The sequence below is a fragment of the Podarcis pityusensis genome, assembly GCF_964106645.2.
Source record: "Podarcis pityusensis genome assembly, chromosome: 9".
NCBI lineage: Eukaryota > Metazoa > Chordata > Lepidosauria > Squamata > Lacertidae > Podarcis > Podarcis pityusensis.
In genome coordinates this window covers 59,918,470-59,938,518 of record NC_138034.1, presented here as the reverse complement: position 1 = coordinate 59,938,518, position 20,049 = coordinate 59,918,470, and the positions used below count along the sequence as shown (strand labels likewise).

At 43.0% G+C, this 20,049-nt stretch overlaps 1 protein-coding gene across 7 annotated transcripts in view; it reads left to right on the top strand.

Annotated features, from left to right (window-relative positions):
* Positions 1-20,049, top strand: part of GRID2 (glutamate ionotropic receptor delta type subunit 2) — an 847,049-nt gene that overhangs the window by 524,415 nt on the left and 302,585 nt on the right. For all 7 annotated transcript variants that reach the window (XR_013990460.1, XR_013990461.1, XR_013990462.1 and 4 more), the window contains exon 5: positions 12,403-12,456. Coding sequence is in view for 4 of the 7 variants with exons in the window: in XM_081020726.1 (XP_080876852.1) it covers positions 12,403-12,456 (54 nt within the window). In the remaining 3 variants the exon portion in view is untranslated. The remainder of the gene's footprint in view (positions 1-12,402; positions 12,457-20,049) is intronic.

Sequence of the window (20,049 nt, the reverse complement as noted above, 5' to 3'; positions counted from 1 at the left end):
TGCTCAGATCTGTTTGACTCGCAATGATCACATCATTGAACTGATGTCTGGGTCTCATTACTGGCAACTCTTCTATTTGCAGGGAGAGAGGAAGTGCGGGTACATCCAAGTACAGAGCACTGACAATAACCAGCTCCATTGGTCCATGAGATAACATGGATGCCAGTGGTGTTTGATAGCAGTTCTGGATCAAAGGCGTTTAGTGTGCTTCCAGTTGAAAAGGTGGAGCTGGGTTTGTGAGCAGATAGGCACTCACTGTAGCATAGATAGTGGATGTTTAGATAAAGCTATTTCAACGTTTTTGATCCCAAGGAAACCCACAGAGAGACGCAAATGAGGCGGTCCTGTGACAGTTTCTGTCTCTGCCAGGCAATACTCGCTCTGTGAGTTTATGTGAAGCCTTCAGGTGGTTTTTACTATGCTGAAAACAATTGAAATCACCTCAGAAAGTAAGGGGAGATTGTTCATCCAAACAAGGTTCCAGATGATGTCACACATTGCTGTAAAGTGTGTGGGGGGGGACTATCAGTTGTCATTGTATGCAGTGGCGTAGCGTGGGGGGTGCAGGGGGGGCCGGCCGCACCGGGCGCAACATCTGGGGGGGCGCTCGCACTCGCAGCTCTCTGCCCCTACCTGGCTCACTCACTCTCTCTCACTGCAGTGCTGGCTGTGCGAATCCGATCCGAGCCGCTGGGTCGCCGCCCACTGTGGAGGGGGTGGGTGCCAGGCGTGCGGTGCGGAGAGAGAGCGAGGGACTATCTGGGGGAGGGACAGTGCAGCGGCCGCCCAGCGCAGCGCTGAGCGCGGGAGAGAACCACACCAGACCAGACCAGGCAGCAGCAAGAAGAAGCTGGCAGCGGCGGCAGGTTAGGGGGCGCAAATTACTTGCCTTGCCCCGGGTTAGGGGGCGCAAATTACTTGCCTTGCCCCGGGTGCTGACAACCCACGCTACGCCGCTGATTGTATGCCTCATAGTGTTGTCACAGTTTTGCAATCTGGCCTGTATAAGCACTGCTGTGTTCAATATTTCTGGCATGACAAAAGGATTACCATATTTTTTGTCCCATAGGACGCTCCGTCCCATAGGACACACCTAGTTTTTTGGGGAGGAAATAAAGGGGAAAAAAATTCCCTTTATTTCCCCCCCAAAACCAGGTCAGGGAAACCAAACCAGGTCGGGGAACAGTGGGATGGCGGCACTGCGCCTCCCCGCTGTCCCCTGAGCTTGTGGGGCTGGCCAATGTCTGCCCGAAGCGTGGGGCACTCTGCTTCAGCACGCCCCGCGATCCATGCAGCAGGCTGCTATCCGCAGCCTGGGGAGCCCTGCGGGAACTCCCGCGGGCTCCCCAGGCTTGCTGATAGCTTCCTGAAGCCTGGAGAGCAAGACGGGTTGGTGCGCACCGACCCCTCTCGCTCTCCAAGCTTCAGCGAAAGCCTGTATTCGCCCCATAGGACGCACACAGATTTCCCCTTCATTTTTGGAAGGGAAAAAGTGCGTCCTATAGGGTGAAAAATACGGTACATTGCATTTCAGAGGCTTACATTTTTTTAACAGGTTGCTCAGCCACGTGCAGCGAAGTTCTGTTGAACTAGGGTTTGGCAGTTTGGATAGCCTGGGAACAGGGCAGGGGGTCACAAGTGCAATAGATTGTGTTGTAACATTGTTTTACGTATTTATTTTGGAATATCAGTAGAATCCTCCATGAATGGACCTGAGCATCTGCACAAATGAGAGAATTTGGGGTACTAAAAGATGAGTGTGATGTCCCAGAGATTTGCAAAATCTAGACCTAGAAGTCATAGAATCATACAATTGTAGAGTTGAAAGGGATCCCAAGGGTCACAGCGTCTAATCCCCTGCAATGCAAAAGTCAAAGAAATAGAGTTCAAAAGCAAGACCCTGGAATAATATCAAAAAAGCATTTCAATCTCCACATATTTCTGGTTCAGGAATTCGAGTCACCTCAGGTTATGGCCAGGAATGGGTCTGCATGCAGGGGCATAAGAAAGGGGGGGCAGGTCACCCCAAGTGCCATCACGGGGGGGGGGGGGGACAAATTATCAAGGAACAGTTACTGCCCTACTAGGGCAGTTCATAAATTTTTATTTTTGTTTTTAAATGTCTGCTCCGAAGGTCTTAAGTTACTAAACTAGGGATTATATACCTATATATGATATTTCATGCATATCAGTTAATATCTTGACCCTCCTCAACAAAAATTGCTGTTTACTTGGCTGTTTTCCTATGTCATAAAGGCTGAAATTTCAATTCAGTGGAGCAGGGTCAAGATATTTACTGTTATGCATGAACTTTCAGATATAGCTATATAATCCCTGGTTTAGTAAAATAAGACCTTTGGAGCAGGCATTTTTTTTTTTTTTTTAAGGTTTTTATGAACCTCCCTACTTCACTACCCTCCACTGGGCTTCCCAGCTCCTGGAAAGTCGGCCTATGTGAAGAAAATGAGACTAGGCCGAGTAGATTAGGCCTTGCCTTGCCTTCGCCCCCTGCACACAGCCGATTTTACTGATGTGGTGTTTTTTGTTTTGGTAAACCACTTTGCAGGTTTTTTAAAATAAATTTTATTAAATAAATAAACAATAAATATAAATAAAATAACACAAGCCAAAACACAATCCATCCTGTAGATTTAAGTATCTGTCCATAGTCCCCTACTTGTTATCAGAGGCCCAGAATCCACATTCCTTTGTAAGAAAATATGAAATAACGTAAAACCATTTTTGCAGGCAAAAAAACCCACAACAACAACAACTGGGGGGGGGGCAAGAAATTTTCTGCACCGGGTACCACCTGACCTTCCAACGCCTCTGTCTGCATGTATTACAGTTGTAACTTACTGTGTTTTGTAACACACACACACAGACACACAGACACACCCCTTGGTACACTCCTTGGAGCCTACTAACCAGGATGAGAGTCTGGTGACAGTAGGATGTACAACTGGGAAACACTGGCCTGTGAGCACTCCAGTTGGAGAACAGCCTTTACCAAAGGTGTCATGGGCTTTGAAGACACTTGAACTCAGGACACAAGGGAGAAACGTGCTAAGAGGAAGGCACGCTTGGCAAATCCATACCGTGATCAGCTCCCACCCAGAAACAGATGTCCCCACTGTGGAAGGATGTGTGGATCCAGAATTGGCCTCCACAGTCACTTACAGGCTCATTGTTAAAACCATGTTTATGGAAGACAATCTTACTCTGCTCTGAGTGATCGCCAAAGCAGAAGAAGAAGATGGACTTTACTATCCAAGTGAGAAAAGGAATATGAATTCTTTCTCTGGAAATAATAATTTGATAGAGAGATCAAACTCTTCTGAATGTTTCCTGTTGTCAGATGGGAAAGGGGAGCTTAGACAAAACACCCACCAAGCAGTGCTTCTTTTCTAGAAAAATAGGTGTCAGTACTCACCATGAAGTTGTTATAGTAAATGCCACGCTTTTTAACAACAACAAAATGATGTGCCGGTACTGTGTACCCTTGAGTACCCCTGGGGGAAACCACTGCCACCAAGTATACACAGTTCTCTTCCGGCGTATCTGAATTGATGTGGAACGTGACTAAGGAAGAACGATTCTAAAACAAATATAATGTAGATCGGCAGTGATTTTTAAATATATCATTGACACCAATTTTGGATAGTTCAGAGGAGCAAGCTTGCCCTTTTTACAATATTTTGCTCTATTTACCTCCATTTTCACAGCCCTTCTTAGCGGTTTTTCTTTGCTGTCTATGTGATCCATCCAATCAAGGGGTCATGCAGCAAGCAGAATGAAACGTGATGTGTGATGTCATTACAAAGCCAAATCGAAATGAAGGCAATGCCTACTGTTCTCACTCTGAATAGTCGAACGTGTCTGATCCATTTTGCACACACAAACCAATTACAGTATTTTTCGCCCCATAGGGTGCACCGGCCCATAAGGCGCACCTAGTTTTTTTGGGGGGGAAATAAAGGGAAAAAAAATTATTTCCCCCCCCCCAAGGTGCAAGGCTGGGGCGGGGGAAGCCCGAGCTTCTCCCGACCCCAGCCCCCAGAACAGGCTGCTCTCCGCAAGCTGTGGGAGCCCTCCCGCGGCTTGCGCAGAGCTACCCGAAGCCCTGGCGCGACTGCTGACCGCGCCGGGGCGTCGGGATAAGAGGCAGCACTGCGCAAGCCGTGGGAGCCCTCCCGCGGCTTGCGCAGAGCTACCCGAAGCCCCGGCACGACTGCTGAGCACACCGGGGCTTCGGGATAAGAGGCAGTACTGCGCAAGCCGGGTGAGCCTTCCCGCGGCTTGCGCAGAGCTACCCGAAGCCCCAGCGCGACTGCTTAGCGCGCTGGGGCTTCGGGGTGCAGGCAGCTCTGCGCAAGCCGTGGGAGCCCGGGGGGAACTCCCGTGGGCTCCCACGGCTTGCGGATAGCTTCCTGAAGCCTGGAGAGGGAGAGGGGTCGGTGCACACCGACCCCTCTCACTCTCCAGGCTTCAGCGAAAGCCTGCATTCCCCCCATAGGATGCACATACATTTCCCCTTCATTTTTGGAGGGGGAAAAATGCGTCCTATAGGGCGAAAAATACAGTACCCTGCAAGCAGCAAAGGCACATTTTATGGGGGATACATTTCTCACACAATGCCGCATCACCTTCTATTTTGTCTCAGCTCAGTGGAAGGATAAATAAAGCAATGTTTAAGAGACTTAAGGTCAGTAAATGTACTTTAGCACTTCACCATCACTTAAGTGTTGCCAAGCGGAAGTTGACGATAAATCTATCTGCACAATGGGAGAACACTTTGAGGAAGACTATGGCTCAGTGATAGAGCATGTGCTTTTAAGGTAAAAGATCGCAGGCTCAAACCCTGGTTTCTCCAAGTAGGTCTGGAAAAGACTCCTTCCTGATACGCTGGAGAGCTGCTGCCAGTCAGTGTAAGCATCACTGCGTTAGATGGATAAATGGTCAGACTCAATGAAAGGCAGCACCTTACATTCCTAACATTCAAAATTTACAAAGGCTGCCTAAGTGTTTGTTTGTTATTTCAACCTTTTCTAAGCTGCATTTTCTGCCCAAGTGGCACTCAAAGTAAAATGTGTATTTACACAGCTAGCTGTTCCCTTGGGCTTTGTTGTGGTTCTGGTATTGCAGGCATTTGGTAAAAGTGCTAACTTTGACATACCCTAAAGAGACCTGGGAAAATAGAGCGGAACCACTAGGAGTGACAGCAAAGTGTACAACTTACTTTTTGTATTATTCTGCTAAATTGCTAGGTCTTCATTGCCGTGTTGCGATTTCAAATGCTTGGAGGATTTTATTTATTTATTTATACATCTTTTTGTTACAAACGAGAGCAGCTTGTAAACTGGCAGCATTGCTGGCTTGTTTTCCTTCGGATTGTCTTACATTTAGCCTGTTTGAAGGCTTGAGAGTGAATGACAGAAGAAAACACTGATAAATTGTTAGGCTCTCCCAAACATTCAGAAGTTTTGGAGTTCCTGCCAATGACAGATGGTTTCTCTTCGCTCATCCCTTGTCTTCTTGACAGCATTTTCCTGCACTCTGCAGAATCTCTCCCCGATGTGCATTCTGTGGAAAAATAATAATCTGCTTCCCTGCTCCATCCACTTTTGTGCTCCTTGGTTGAGTGGCGTCCATATCTGATGGAGTGTGAAGTCGTCTTCACAATGCAGTGTGCCAACCTGGTGTATCCAGTGATTAATCAAAAGCATCACTACTTCCTGGGCTTTTGTTTTTAAGAAATAATGATTTCCATTTCAAATCTGCCATATATTTGGGGTCCTGGTCACGAACAAGTTGGCAGAGGAGTGGAGGGTTGTCAGCTAAAACCTAACCCACTGGCTTGTGGCCAAGTCGCGTTATTATTATTATTATTATTATTATTATTATTATTATCTGTTGCTTTTTTTACCGAAGTAACTCAAAGCAACTTACAATATATAAACAAATACATACATTAAAACCAGTGGGAAAGAAAACAAATAGAATATAAAAGACAATCCTAATTTGAAAAGGCAAGATTAAAACACCCCACCCACTCAAGAAGGCAACAAATAATTAAAAGCCAAAGGCCGGGCAAATGCAATTCCTCCACACTACACAGAGGGGGGTGGGTGGAGAAAGATAAAGCACAGTCTGTTTAACCCAGGCTTCTTCCACCTCGGCCTTCCAGATGATTTGAGACTACATTTCCCATCATCCCTGACCACTGGTCCTGCTAGCTAGGGATCATGGGAGTTGTAGGCCAAAAACATCTGAAGGGCCGAGGTTGAGGAAGCCTGCTTTAACCTCAACAGTAGAGAGATGAACAGGACAAAAGGGATCTGATAATGTTTCTTAAAAAAATAAACAGTTCAGATTTGACTAGTCCAAGAGAAGTGAGTGCCATAGTTCCCACATGCATGCACATACACATCTCCTTACTGCTGAATTTAGTTCACTGGTGGTGCAATTCAAGAGCCTTGGAGTAACACTGGGGAAAAAAATATCTGCCTTAATCCAGAACCTTTTCAGTTTAGAGATAATTTCTTCATCACCTTTTTCTGTGGTGCTGATGCTCGCTAATGCCGATTCCAATTTTACAAAGGAGATTTGGAGACAGAGAAGTCACTATTTCTTAATAATTTATTTACTGCAGTTGTGTCCCACTTTTTCTCCAAGGAGCTCAAGAACCACCAAACAACCCTGTGAGGTAGGTTAGGTTGAGAGGCAGTGGCTGTCCCGATGTTGCCTGATGTTGCCCAGTGAGCTTCATAGCTGAGCGGAGAGTTTAACCCTGATGTCCAAGGTCCTAGTCCTAAACTCTAACCATTACTCCACACTGGCTTTCATTTTGCTTGAGGCCTTCCAACAAATTCATGGCTGTGCAAGGACTAGTCTCCTAGATCCCTGTCTACTGGACCATGCCAGCTGTTAGAAAAGCAGCAGCAACAGTTGCTCACACGCTCAGCTGGAACAAGTCGCAATCACCCGCCCAACATACCTGCAGCACGCTTGATAAATCATCAGTGTGAGACTGTTAATTTATCAGTTTTGCTCATTACAGGCATGCTCTAAATAATTTCTATCCCTTTATGCAATTAAAAACCAAACCTGAAATCCACAGTAGATCTTCACCTTGGAGGTGCCAATCAGATGTTTGGTAATTAAGTGGATGATTTATTTTTCCTTGCTGCAGAGTTTCCAAGCTACTCCTGCTTAGTTTGATATGTCTTAAGGCCTTTTGTTTTAGTTTGAAAGCAAGATGTTTAAGCATGTCTGAAAACCCTTCAGATTTCCATATGGATTTGTGGAAAGGGCTTGCCAGGGGTTAACGTTGCTTCACTTCATATTCTGGGGGAAAGGTTTGGTCTTATAAGCTTTTCCAGCCCTAATTAGGAATGCATTCTATAGTTTAGCTCCATGGTGTATGTGTTATTTTCCCTGTTCAGCTCAAGATGTGACTTGCATAAACAGCACCGTCACAGGATTTTTGTCTCATATGGAAATTTCCAATCTGTCCCTCCTTTTTACATGTACAGAGCACTACTTACTGTCACAAAGCCAACAATGTAGACAAATGAATTCCAAACATGCACAACCATCTGAGGTGCAGGCCATTAAACTGCTGGATGCCTTTATATGCCCTCTACCAAATGGATTTCTCCATGCTTTGTGTCACAAAAGCTTTTTATTATTGCTCCCCATTGCCTTATGAAGCCGTACGGATCATATAGAAGTGGAGAGAGGGCGGGGGGAGTGGTGACTGCAACTACTTTTGACTCTGGCTCCACATACATTGGCTTTGGCTCCTGATTGACTCCCCCCCCCCCCGCCCTTCATAGGAAAAAAAGAACCAGTGAAAAATTGCCAAACATTCCCACCCACCTTTAAAAAGTGCAACTGCATGGCCTGCCAAGGATAATTTTGTGCCCATTTTGGATTACCATTGGGGTGGAAATGCTAAAAGAAGAGAACCCAGGGCTTTGGGATCTGTTCATGCAATGCAAAATTCAGGAACAATTCAGGCAAAGAGCAGTGGTGTTGGTTATTTTATGTGTACTAGTTGATGGGGGAATGATTCGAAATGGTGCTAAGAAGCTTTCTTCTTGGTGCACTTTTATTGAAGATTTGATATGTAAATTTGTATGTTGACAAGAGAAGAGTACGCCTTTCTTTGTGTTTTTGGAAGGTGGGGTGGTTCTAAGCGTTTGGGAGGATATTTTATGCTAGTGATGCTTTGCGGACCTGCTGGAAATCAGGTCTCTACAATAGCTCCCTGCTGCAAAGCTTAATTATATTAAACCTGTTAGATAAAATCCCTGCTCAGCTATGGAACTCACTGGGTGACTGTGAGTCTACCATCTTTATGTCTAAGCTACTCCTTATAGTTGTTTTGCAACTTTGGGCTTACCATAGTAAAGGCAAATTACATATGTAACAAATACAGTAACCTTACTATTTATTTTATTTATATCTTGCTGTTCTCTCGGTGCAGGACCCAAAGCAGCTCACTGCATAAATCAAAGCAAAGACAACTAAAAAGATACAATGAATATAAATAAAATATCCACACTTAGAAGACTCTGCCACAACAGCTATGGTGAAAAAGGTCTTTGCCTGCTCACAAAAGGAAAGCAGGCAGGGGAAGGGAGTTCCACAATCTAGGAACAGCCAGTGGCAAGGCCTTCTCTTGTATCATGACCAAACATGTCTGTGAAGGTGGCAGGACTGAGAGGAAGGCCTTCCCAGAAAATCATAAAGCTCAGGCATGCTTATATAGAGAGATACGGTCATTCAGATAGCCTGGACCCAAACCATAGAGGGCTTTATAGGTCACCAGCAGGACTTTGAATTGTGCCTGGAAATGGACTGGTAGGCATTAAAGGCTTTTTTGCTCTCCCTGTAACCAGCTATGGTCAGCAATGTGGCCACAGCATCTAAAGGCAGCCCCTTGTTGTCACAGTCCAGGTTTATGGGCAGTCGGAGTCTGGGCTTGGTACGATGGGACTGGGGTAGGGGTCCGGAAGCAGGAGTCAGCAGTCCAGGGTTAGCAGTTCAGGGGTCAGGAAGCCAAGAGTTCACGAATCAGGAAACCAGGAGTCAGGAAGCCAAGAGTCCAAGGGTCAGGAAGCTAAGGGTCCAAGAGTCAGGAAACCAGGAGTCAGGAAGCCAAGGGTACAAGTGTCAGGATACCAGGAGTCAGGCAGCCGAAGTACAGCTAGGTGCGTAACGTGTTGCTGTGGCAAAGAGCCAGAGGGAAATGCTGGTCTTATATATACCCCTCCTGGCCCTTGCCACCAGGTGCTACGTGTCTTCTGTCAAGCCTTACCTGTGCGGCCACGCCTTGCCCTTCCAGGCCAAACTCAGGAAGGCCCCAGTCCTGCGAGGCCCTACCAGTCACAGGGCCTGGCTTCTGCACGCACTCCTGACACTTGTAGAGCACATTATGGTAATCCAAATGGGATGTAACTAATTTACGGGATGCAAGTAACTATGTTTACCCCTCCCCCTCCCCAAAGCTGAGTACCTTTAAAAAGGGGTAGGCTGTCCCCAGGACAGGTGAGGCTGCTGATCCCTTATTTTCAAATCTGAAAGTTGACAGTTATGATAAGCACCCTTACTAGTGGGGAGGGGGTCTCATTTAAATAACTGTGTACTTTATTTCTGAGTAGATGTGTCTTAAGTTTCCACTGCCATTTAGGAAGCCATCTCCCAGCCTCATTCTCCTCTCGTCCATCTGCACTCAGACTTCTAGTGCTGTTTTTAACTGGAACAACAAGCCAAAATCCACATATTCTGATTTCTTGAAGACCAGGTTGCACTTTTTAAAGTAGGGGAAAGTTTTGCAGTTCATCACTAGCTCTTCTCTCTAATATTAGGATGTGTATTAAAACGACGTTTTTAAACTTCTCGTTTAAGAGGGGGAAAGGATTGGCATTAAAAATATATATAGAAAAGACTTATCCCCACCAGACAGGCAGTGAAAGAACACAAATGGGTGGATCCTAGAGAAATCTGCTTTGTTGATGATGGAGACAAAGAGAGTGGAGCAGGAGAGAGCCAAGAAACAAGGAACCTGAACAGTGTCTGCCAGTTAGAGAAGAAACTACTGGGTGAAATGAACAAATGATCTTGAATAAGCCAATGTTATATGTGCCTTCTTTCTAAATGATGGTGAGACTTGAAAGAGCCTGTAATTTAGTCTGGTAACCTGTCAGTACATAGTAAGAACATAAGAAGAGCCTGCCAGATCAGACCAATGGCCCGTATAGTCCAGCATCCTATTCTCAGTTGCCACTTAGATACCTGTGAGAAACAGGACCCAAGCACAAGAGTCCTCTCCCCTCCTGTGGATTCCAGCAACTGGTATTCAGAAACATTACTGCCTCTGACCATGAAGGAAGAGCAATTTGTCTCCTCCATGAATGTGTCTAATCTTTTAAAGCCATCTAGGTTGATGTCCATCACTGCCTCCTGTGGGAGGAAATTCCATAGTATCTTCTTTTCTCTCTTCTGTAGTAGTGATCATAAGCTGAATGGATGTAAGAGAACTTGGCAGAGCCTCTAATACTAATGGAAACTCTGAACCTCTTCTTTGGGTTTTCCCCCTCGTAGCAGTCAATCAATCAATCAATCAATCAATACCACGAGGAAAATCCACTCACCTGTTTCATGCCATGCAAATGACTCATGAGAGTTTAGCGAAGTTGACTTCTTTGTTTCTCTAGTGACTATTCATTATCATAATCCCATTTGCTCTTCTGCCTCCTTGATGATGTTGTGGTAGACTAACTCAGTGAAGAATCCTGCAAGCTCAGGGGAAAGACAAGAGCATGGAAGAACATTAGGCCATGAATTTAAAAGGGACACCTTGTCCAAGAAATATATAAATAAATAAATACAGAAAGACTGCTCTACTGACAGATAGCCTGCATCCGTTTTTGCAAACCTAAAATAAAATAAAATAAAGCCACATGGAAATTTGCACTGGAGCTATATGCACTTTTTATTAAAGAATGCACGGTGTACACATTTTGCATGTTTGCTTGCATTTAAATGCATTTCCTCCTAAAATAAGTTTTTGTGTGCGTATTTAAAACTGAAACTGTGTTGCAAAATTCTGAGAAGTGTGTCATCCAAAAGCTGTTTCCACACAGAAATCCAGGGCCAGCAAATAAAATTAGGTCAGTTCATTTTAAATTATGGACCAAATTAATCTCACCTCCATCACTAGACTTGTGTGTATGAGGAAGGGAGGGAATGAGAGAGGGAGGAAATGGAAGCACTAAAGAAAAATACTGTAATATTTTTCTGTACCAGACAACGCTGACAAAAATGTGACCAGAACGAATTATCTACAGGCATCTTCTGTAACCTTAAGAATTATTTAATCTAGGGCCAGGTTTGAAGGTGCCCTTGGCAAAGTATCTCCCTTCCTTATTTATTTATTTTATATAAAAAAGTATTATTTTACCCCCTACCTTTTGTCAGTGGGCCCCTCGGGATTACAGTGGAAGCAGCACTTCCTTCTGGGCCAAATACACAGAACCAGATTTCCTTGTGCTTGATCTAAGGGAGAATGAACAAAGTACGGCAAGTGAGTACGCTCCCATAGTGGTGCTTAAATAGCTATGCTAGCTGGGGCTGATGGGAGTTGTAGTCCAAAACATCTGAAAAGCACCAGATTAGGGGAAGCCTGGTTTAAATAGACAAAGGAGACTGTCTGAAGCATGACACTCTTGCTGTTTTCCTGCTTGCCATCCAGTATTAAACTTTAACCATTTGGCCATTTAAAGAAAGAAAGAAAGATTTTGAATGCAAAGGGGCCCATTGTTCTCCGTGGTGCTGGAAATGCACTATACAGTGGTGCCTCGCAATACGAAATTAATCCGTTCCGCGAGTCTCTTCGTCTTGCGGTTTTTTCGTCTTGCGAAGCACGGCTATTAGCGTCTTAGCGGCTTAGCGGCTATTAACGGCTTAGCGGCTTAGCGGCTATTAATGGCTTAGCGGCTTTAAGAAAAAGGAAACAAACTCGCAAGAACTCGCAAGACGTTTCGTCTTGCGAAGCAAGCCCATAGGGAAATTCGTCTTGTGGAACGACTCAAAAAACGCAAAACCTTTTCGTCTAGCGAGTTTTTCATCTTGCGAGGCATTCGTCTTGTGGGGCACCACTGTAATCCCTTGAAAACAACCAAAATGCTTTGGCAACATTTTGCTCAAATGATCTCTCCCTCCCTCCCTCTCAGCTGAATAGCAAAGGTCTTTTAAGACCCGATGCCTTTATCATTATTTATTTACCGCTCCCCCTCCTGCCCCGGCTTGGTCATTTGTGGGAAGCATCTATTTAATAGTCATTGGCTTTCATGTAGAAAAGATGACTGATGACTGGTTTGTTTTCTATTTCAGGTCGTGGAAGCCAATTTGGTTGCTTTTGACTGTCACTGGATCATTATAAATGAGGTAACTGTCAGCTGAACGTGAATCCTGTTTTTATCTATACTGAGAGCTGGCCTTGACATTGCCAACAAGGAGCAATGTAGCAGGAGCAGAGTTCAGGCGTGCTAGTGGGTGGGAATTGTGGTGGTGGTTTTTTATAAAAAAAAGTAAGGCGGAAATAGAATTGAAAAGACTGTGGAGCTGAATAACATAAATGAAAAGCACTTCCCTGCTGAGTATGTTTAGTTTCTCTCCCCACCCCTACTTCTTTTAGCTGCAGTTCCTATTTTGGGGGATGTTTTAAAATAAAAAACAACAAATAACAAACCATCCAAAAACCAAAGGCAATCTTCCCTTTGTCTAATGAATCTTTTCAGTGGTGTTTGCTTGTTCTCCTCAACTATCCTTAATTACGTTAAGTGGCTCAGTGCAAGCTGGAGAAAGATATGCCTAATGAATTCCCATAAATTCCAGTGGAACTTAGATAAAAGCCTACATCTAGTCAAGGAGAGAGAATTATTTTGAGCCTGCAGGCCAACTTTCCCTGGCCTTGGTAAGCCAGAGTTGTATTTCTAGCACCCAAAAAACACCTACTCTTATCACTGTTTTGATGTGCATGCCTGGCCCACAAATGATCTAGCATGGTACTGGCTCCTATCAGTCGCATCATACGAGCAGACACCTTTGCCCAAACAAGGAGAAAGTAACTAGGCCTCCACCTCCAAAACTAACCCAGGCCAATGAATATCTCCCTCTCTTCATTTGGGGAGACAATGGTTGCATTCAGGTGTCACACCAAATCACGGTTTATGAAGTCAAACCAGTGTTTTGTTTTTCGGTCTGAATCTATGTCAGCTCACAAACCTTGGCTTGAGAGGGAATGTCAAACCAGGATAACAAGACATGATTTGAAGCTGCCACAGTTTGCCATTGCATCTGAATTCAGAAACCATTGGCAAGCCACATCTGGAAGCTGTTTGGTCCACCATAAGAGGCTGCTGCAGTACGGAGCAGCGTTTCTCTCCTCTTCACTCCTGCACAGGAGCAGACAGAGGAGAAACACTGCTCATTGACTTTTCTCAGAAGGATCCTTGGAAGAGTAAAAAATAAATCAGTGCTTCCCACTCCTCCACACTCCAGCACTGCAGTGGGGTGAGGAAGGACTGCTGCCTCTGACACTTTCTACTCAGCTGCTGGTTCTGAGAGCTAAAATGCCTTTAACTGCTCTGTGTGACTTCCTCAGCTGAAACATTTGCAGCTGTTGGAGCCAGCAGCAGTGGAGGAAGCCAACAGTGGAGGAAGCCAACAGTGGTCAAAGCGCTGTCAATGTAGAAGTAAAACTAAAACAATTTTGGGTGAGTTCTTTTAAGAAACAGCTCATAAATGAGCAAAGTTAAGAAGAGGCTACCAACCCAAGACTTGCAGTATTGCAGTAGGGCAACCCACCCACCCAATTAAAATAGCCAGATAAAAAGGTATCTTTTGGAGGAGTCTTTAGGGGCCACATAAAAGCTTTTGGGGAGCTGTACGCATTCCGTAGTCTGCAGATTAGCCACCCTTGGCTTAGCAGTACATCCGAACTGGCTCACTATGTACTTGTTTGCAAATGCCATAGTGTGCAGTGCAGTTGCTTTCCACATATTTATTTATGTATTTTAAAATCCACTTAGAATGGATAGAAACCACTCAAAGTTCCTTTAAAAATCATTTCGTCACTGGCATAGACTATAATATAGCAAAATCCTATTCAGTTATGTTGTTCTAGTATGATGGAGCATTCACTTGTTGTTTTTTAATGAGTAATTTATTATGTCCACGTTACATGATTTTAATTAAGTGAGGCGGCAATTGGTCCCCAGTGTAAAGTGAATAGCACCTACTCTACCTGTATCTTCCACATCATGTATTGTTTAGAGAAATCATGTGCATATTCCTTGATCTGTTTTTGATTGCCGCAGACATCTGCTTTGATGTTTAATTATTAGATTGTCTTAATTGCATCACACTACAATAAATTATCTTAATCAGGGTCTATCTGCTTGTTTCGTTCTTAATTTATGTTTCAGCAGGAAATCTGAGCTTTAAAGCAGCCCCCTTCTTTATGATGAGATCATGATTTTAAGCTGCCTATGAGAATCAGGAGTGCAAAATCTAGAAACTGGTTTCTACAACTGCAGATTTCAAATCCTGCAATTGGACCATTTTTCAGCTGTAACACAATTTGTGCAAATTCATCAGGCTGTTGCATATTTTTTTCCATTTATTTAAAACATTTCTATACTATATTTCATCTGAAATGATAAGTTTAAAAATCTACAAGGCAAATATACATTTTTTTAATAAAAAAACCCTTAAACTGCAAATTAGAAACACACCAGCAAGTTAAAAGGTAATTTGAAGGAAAGCAGTGTAGGTGCCAGACAACAGCCTAAAAGGACCCATCCGTTTACATTTTTATACTGAAGATCTGGGAAAGAAACTCACTGAGTTTCATGGGGAAATGCACTGCAAGGTGGTAAGATCTGTAAGAATTTCAGGCAGCAGGGAATAGCTTAGAATTGTGCTAAATAATGAAGTCTAATCTTAGGCTTTTGAAAAGTCTCCCCTAGGCAGGCTCTTCTACAGTAGAATCTGAAATACTGCTGCCATTGGATTCCCAATAATGCCACCAAGGCAAACATAACTTGGTGTATAACAGTAAAGCCCAGAAGCAGAGTTCAACACGCTCTGAAGTTCTGAATTATCATAATGGGCACATAGCTTAGATGAGGTTAGCCTAAGGATGGAAAACTCAATCACTGGATGTGTTTTCCAGATTGGAGAGACCTGCATGTACCTATAGGCCTGGGGGAGTTATGTTGTTGCTGTTTTCTGTATGTTGTGGATTTATACTGTGATAGTCAAATGAATGGTGGTATATAAATTTAATAAATAATAAGGAGCATGTTCTCTTTGAAGCACTGATCTCTGACACATAGACACACTCATTCTAATCATATATCTTCTAGAGCTGAGTATTAACAATGAGTAAGATTCTTGTTGGGCAGGGCTATGGGAAGCCATTTTTTAAAGAAGGAAGGAGGGATTAAGTGTGGGAGAGGAGGCAACACTCAGGTCTAACAAACAGGAACAGCTCACAGCACTGGTTTCTTGACCAGCTGAGGTGCAGGCCACCAGGTCCAATTTTTTATGTTGTCAGTGATGCCTCCATCTGCCAGTATATTTTCCCATCTAGCCTCTAATGGTCAAAGCATCAAAAATATCCTGCGGTTGGCATGGATTCAAAAAATCAAGCAACCAAATCAGTTTATCTGTTCCCAAATAAGAGGGAAATTTTAAAGCAGGGAACTCAGAAAAGATGGCCTTACTTCTTACTCTGCCCAGATTAACTTCGGGTCCTTTGTGCAAAAGGGCTGTAACTCAGGGGTGGAGCATCTGCTCTGCATGCAGAAGGTTCCAGGTTCAATCCCAGAAATCTCCCGCTAGGTCTGGGAGAGACCCCTGTCTGAAACCCTGGAAGTCACTGCCACTGAGTGTAGACCATTCTGAGCTAGACGGACCAATGGTCTGACTCAGCAGAAGGCTGCTCCCTTCGTTCTTTCCTCTGTCTCCTTCCTGTTTCCACCCACCCACCTTGGGATTCCTGCCTAAAATTTGTTTTCAAACACCACCTATTCAGTTTTATCTTTGCAAGGTGCACAGGCCAGAAATATAAGACTTGCGGAGTTTCAATAAAACTTCACAGAGCACAGTAGGGACCCTTGGGGCTGAACCCTGCCCATCACACATTTCACATCGCAAGAGACTCTTTTTTTAAAGTAAAACTAAGATTCCCACACACTTTGGTGACTTGTCAGGTCTCGTTAGAAACTCTGAAGCAGCAATTTTAATGAGAGCTTTTAAACCACAAAAAAGCATTTGATACCACACATTGCCCACTCTTGCTCTATATACTATGAACTTCAGCGCTTTGTTTGCTCACTTTGAGATGTGAGAATATGTGGAAAATCTTTACTTGACCTGCTATTTTAAGTAATGCAGTGTATCAGTGCTCAGAACTGAAGTATACTGGAAAATAAGGTGCAACAGTGATTTTTTTATTTATTTCTTTAAAAATGTTTCTTTTGTATTAAAGTCTTTGTGTATGCAATTGCTCTGTTTCTTAGCAAGTAATCTTTCACTTTCTAATCCAGATCAATGGAATAGAGAATAGTTTTTTTGCCCTGCTTACTGGATCTCAAAATGTGTTTTTATTATTAATAGTATTTTAAGTTTTAGACAAGCTCTTGAGTAACAGAAATATGGAGAAATGATTTAGTTCCACCTCTTCAGCGTTCCCTTTCTCCAAAGATTAGTTGCCCCAAGACAGTTTGATTGTACTGGTGAGTAGACCTCCAGGACTGGGAAAGATTAATCATTGATCACAGGGATGTGGAATCATTTTCACCTAAGGCTACATTACCCAAGTGAAAAGCTGTCAGGGGTCAAATATCAGCACTGGGGCCAGATCTGCATACAAATCTTAACTCTTAACTCTAAGGCTGGAGGAGAAATTCACATCTAAAGGTATACTTACTAACTCACTTTCCACAACAAAACCCAAACTGAAACACAAACCACTCTTCAAAACTTGCATTTCTCTGAATTTTGCAATGCAGTTGTCCAGCCAAGTAATGTGTAGAATAATGCATATACTGGAGTAAACACCACTGGTTTCACATGTACAGTAATGGGATCTGAACCATGAGTTGTCAACCATGAGAACAGAATGCTGGGCTGATTAAACCTTTGGTTTAATCCATCAGGGCTCTTATATTCTTAAGATGTTTTCTCAATCCTGATTGTCAATCATCTCCACCACAACCCAGCTTGTTCTTCTTACATCTCTCTGAATCAAAGCTCAGAAGTGATCCCAACCAATCACAATCACACAGTGAGCAGAATGAGGTCACAGAACCAATCATATTTGATTAAACAATGATATAACTGAGAGCAAGCAACTCAGTAGAACCTTTTCATAAGTAGTGCCCCCCCAAGTGACCTTTTTTCAGAACGGAAAAAAATGTTTGGAAAAATTGTTAGTATTTTCAGTGGAGCTCTTGTCTTAGGGCAGTTGTGTATGTAGAAAGCAACCTAAGAGATTTATTGGCTTATTTTCTTGTATATAGTAACAATTGTTTCTTCACTTCTCATGAATCCTTAAAGAAAACCATGGACAGATCAGAAAAGGTTGCTTTAAAAATTAATTAAAGGTGTAAATAAAACAAAAACCATTCAACATAATTTATACTCTACAACAGCACAGTTGTGAATCTGTTCTGTGCTGGGCTTATAATGCCTCACTACAGTGGCAATACATATATTGCCAATACCACCTTAAGCCTTCTTTTCACTGAATTTTAGTCTCAAGATAGTTCGTAAAATGTACGATGTGTCTTAGGGCCAGCAACTGCCAGAAAGCAAAGGAAGAAAATAAAAAACTGTGAATTCTAATTAAAATGCACAAAAGTGCTGAATACTGAAGAAACAATGCTCTGTGCTTTGGGGGAGAGACATGATAAATGGTTGCACAGCTAAAAGTCAGAAATTCATAGAAAATAGAACTTGGCAGTGGAGCATAGTCATGTGAATATGAAGTTTTGCAGAATGACAGCTTCTCAGTTACTGCAAAGGCAAGCATCCTAGTTCAATCATATTGTACTGCATATCATGGGGCTTTTGTGCACGCAGGACAGCTGTCCCAGACCCGACCATTTCTGGACTGGGAAAGCTTGGCCACAGTAGTTCTTGCATTTGTAACTTCTGGATTGGAATTACTGCAATGTGCTTTATGTGGGGCTCCCTTGTGTTTCAAGTATATGATACTTGCACTTGATCCAGAAGCTGCTGTTAGTGCAGAATGCTGTACCATGATTGCTGAGAGGTGTGAGACTCCATCAGCATGTAACACTTCTACTCAGAGACCAGCACTGGTTGCCTATTTGCTACCAGGCCAAGTTCAAGGTGTTACTGTTACTATAGAAATCCCTTAACAGCGTGGGATCAGATGGTTTGCATGATCACTTTACTCCATACAGTGGTACCTCGGGTTACAGACTCCACTAACCCAGAAATAGTACCTCAGGTTAAGAACTTTGCTTCAGGATGAGAACAGAAATCGCACGGCGGTGACATGGCGGCAGCAGGAGGCCTCATTAGCTAAAGTGGTGCCTCAGGTTAAGAACAGTTTCAGGTTAAGAACGGACCTCCAGAACGAATTAAGTTCTTAACCCGAGGTACCACTGTATATGCCCACTCAATTGCTTTGATCTGCGGAACTAGGGGAGGGTTGGAGGAGTGGAAAGGAAGGAATACAATGTAAAGAAGGAGGAGAATGGATCCACTGCTTATCTGCATGCACAAGGTTTTGAACATGTGCAAACTAGGATGATGCAGATGACTCAGGAAGGCTGTTATCCATCTCTGATCTCAGCACTCTTGGGGATATTTGTTTCTGCACTCATAGCGAGATGGTTATCTGCTTCTTAACACAGGTGCCAAAGGCTACCTGCCATTTATCTCTGTGTCTCTTTTCTGCACCTTCACATGCAGAGCTACTCAGGTGCATACTTCTTAGTGTGTGAGCATTTCTGGATCATCCTGAGATGTGTAACAAAACAACACAATAATGATTGATTTGCAGTGAGCTTAACCAACTTCCCTCCAGTTGAATTTTTTAAAAAAGTCTTTTAAACCAATGGTGTTATTAAGGTTCTTTAAAACTTCTATCTCTAATTGTATTGCAAGTTTTTTAAAGAATTGTTTGCATTTTGCAGCAGATAGCAACTTTTCTTCTCTCTTGTAACTAGTGAAATGATACAGACTACATGATAAGATGGCTTCGTAAGCTGAGAGAAGCCATTATCTATGGTACATTAAGGATTAATCGACCAGAAATGCAGGATATTACACTGGACACAGCTGATGCCAGGTGTTATTTTGTTTGCAGAAAAATCTATATTTCATAAAGAACATAAATAACAGATGGCTTCAAAAATCTATGACAGGCTATGAAGAAGAATATAATAGGTTTAGTGTAGTCAAGAAGATTGATGTTTAAAATTCATGGCTCTCAGCATTTTATTTGTTGAACCATTAAAGAAATAAAATAGAAATAGCAATGTGCCTGACCTAGTTGTTCTGGAAATTTTAAACGTAGTCATATGTATAACATATAGCATCACTTAACTTTATGTAGCTTTTCAGAATGTACCATGAACTCGATGTTTGCATAAATTAATGCCAGGGCAGTTGTATGAAGAACTAATAAATAATGAACAAGTGCTACAACAATAATAACAACAATATTAATTATTACCAGTGCTTTTTTTTCTAAAAAAAATGTTTGGGGTACTCTCATTTTGACTCAAGAAAATCACCCTTTTATAGTTCAAATTGGGGAAAATAAATACAGTAAATGGACAAAAGTACAAAGATTCACAAAATGTTTAGAGGTATGCATACCCCCAGGAAAAAAGCACTGATTATTACAATCCTTATTTTCACTGTGGTGTAATGATTAGGGTTTCGGACTAAGACTTGGGAGACCAGACTTCACACCCCCACTCAACCATGAAG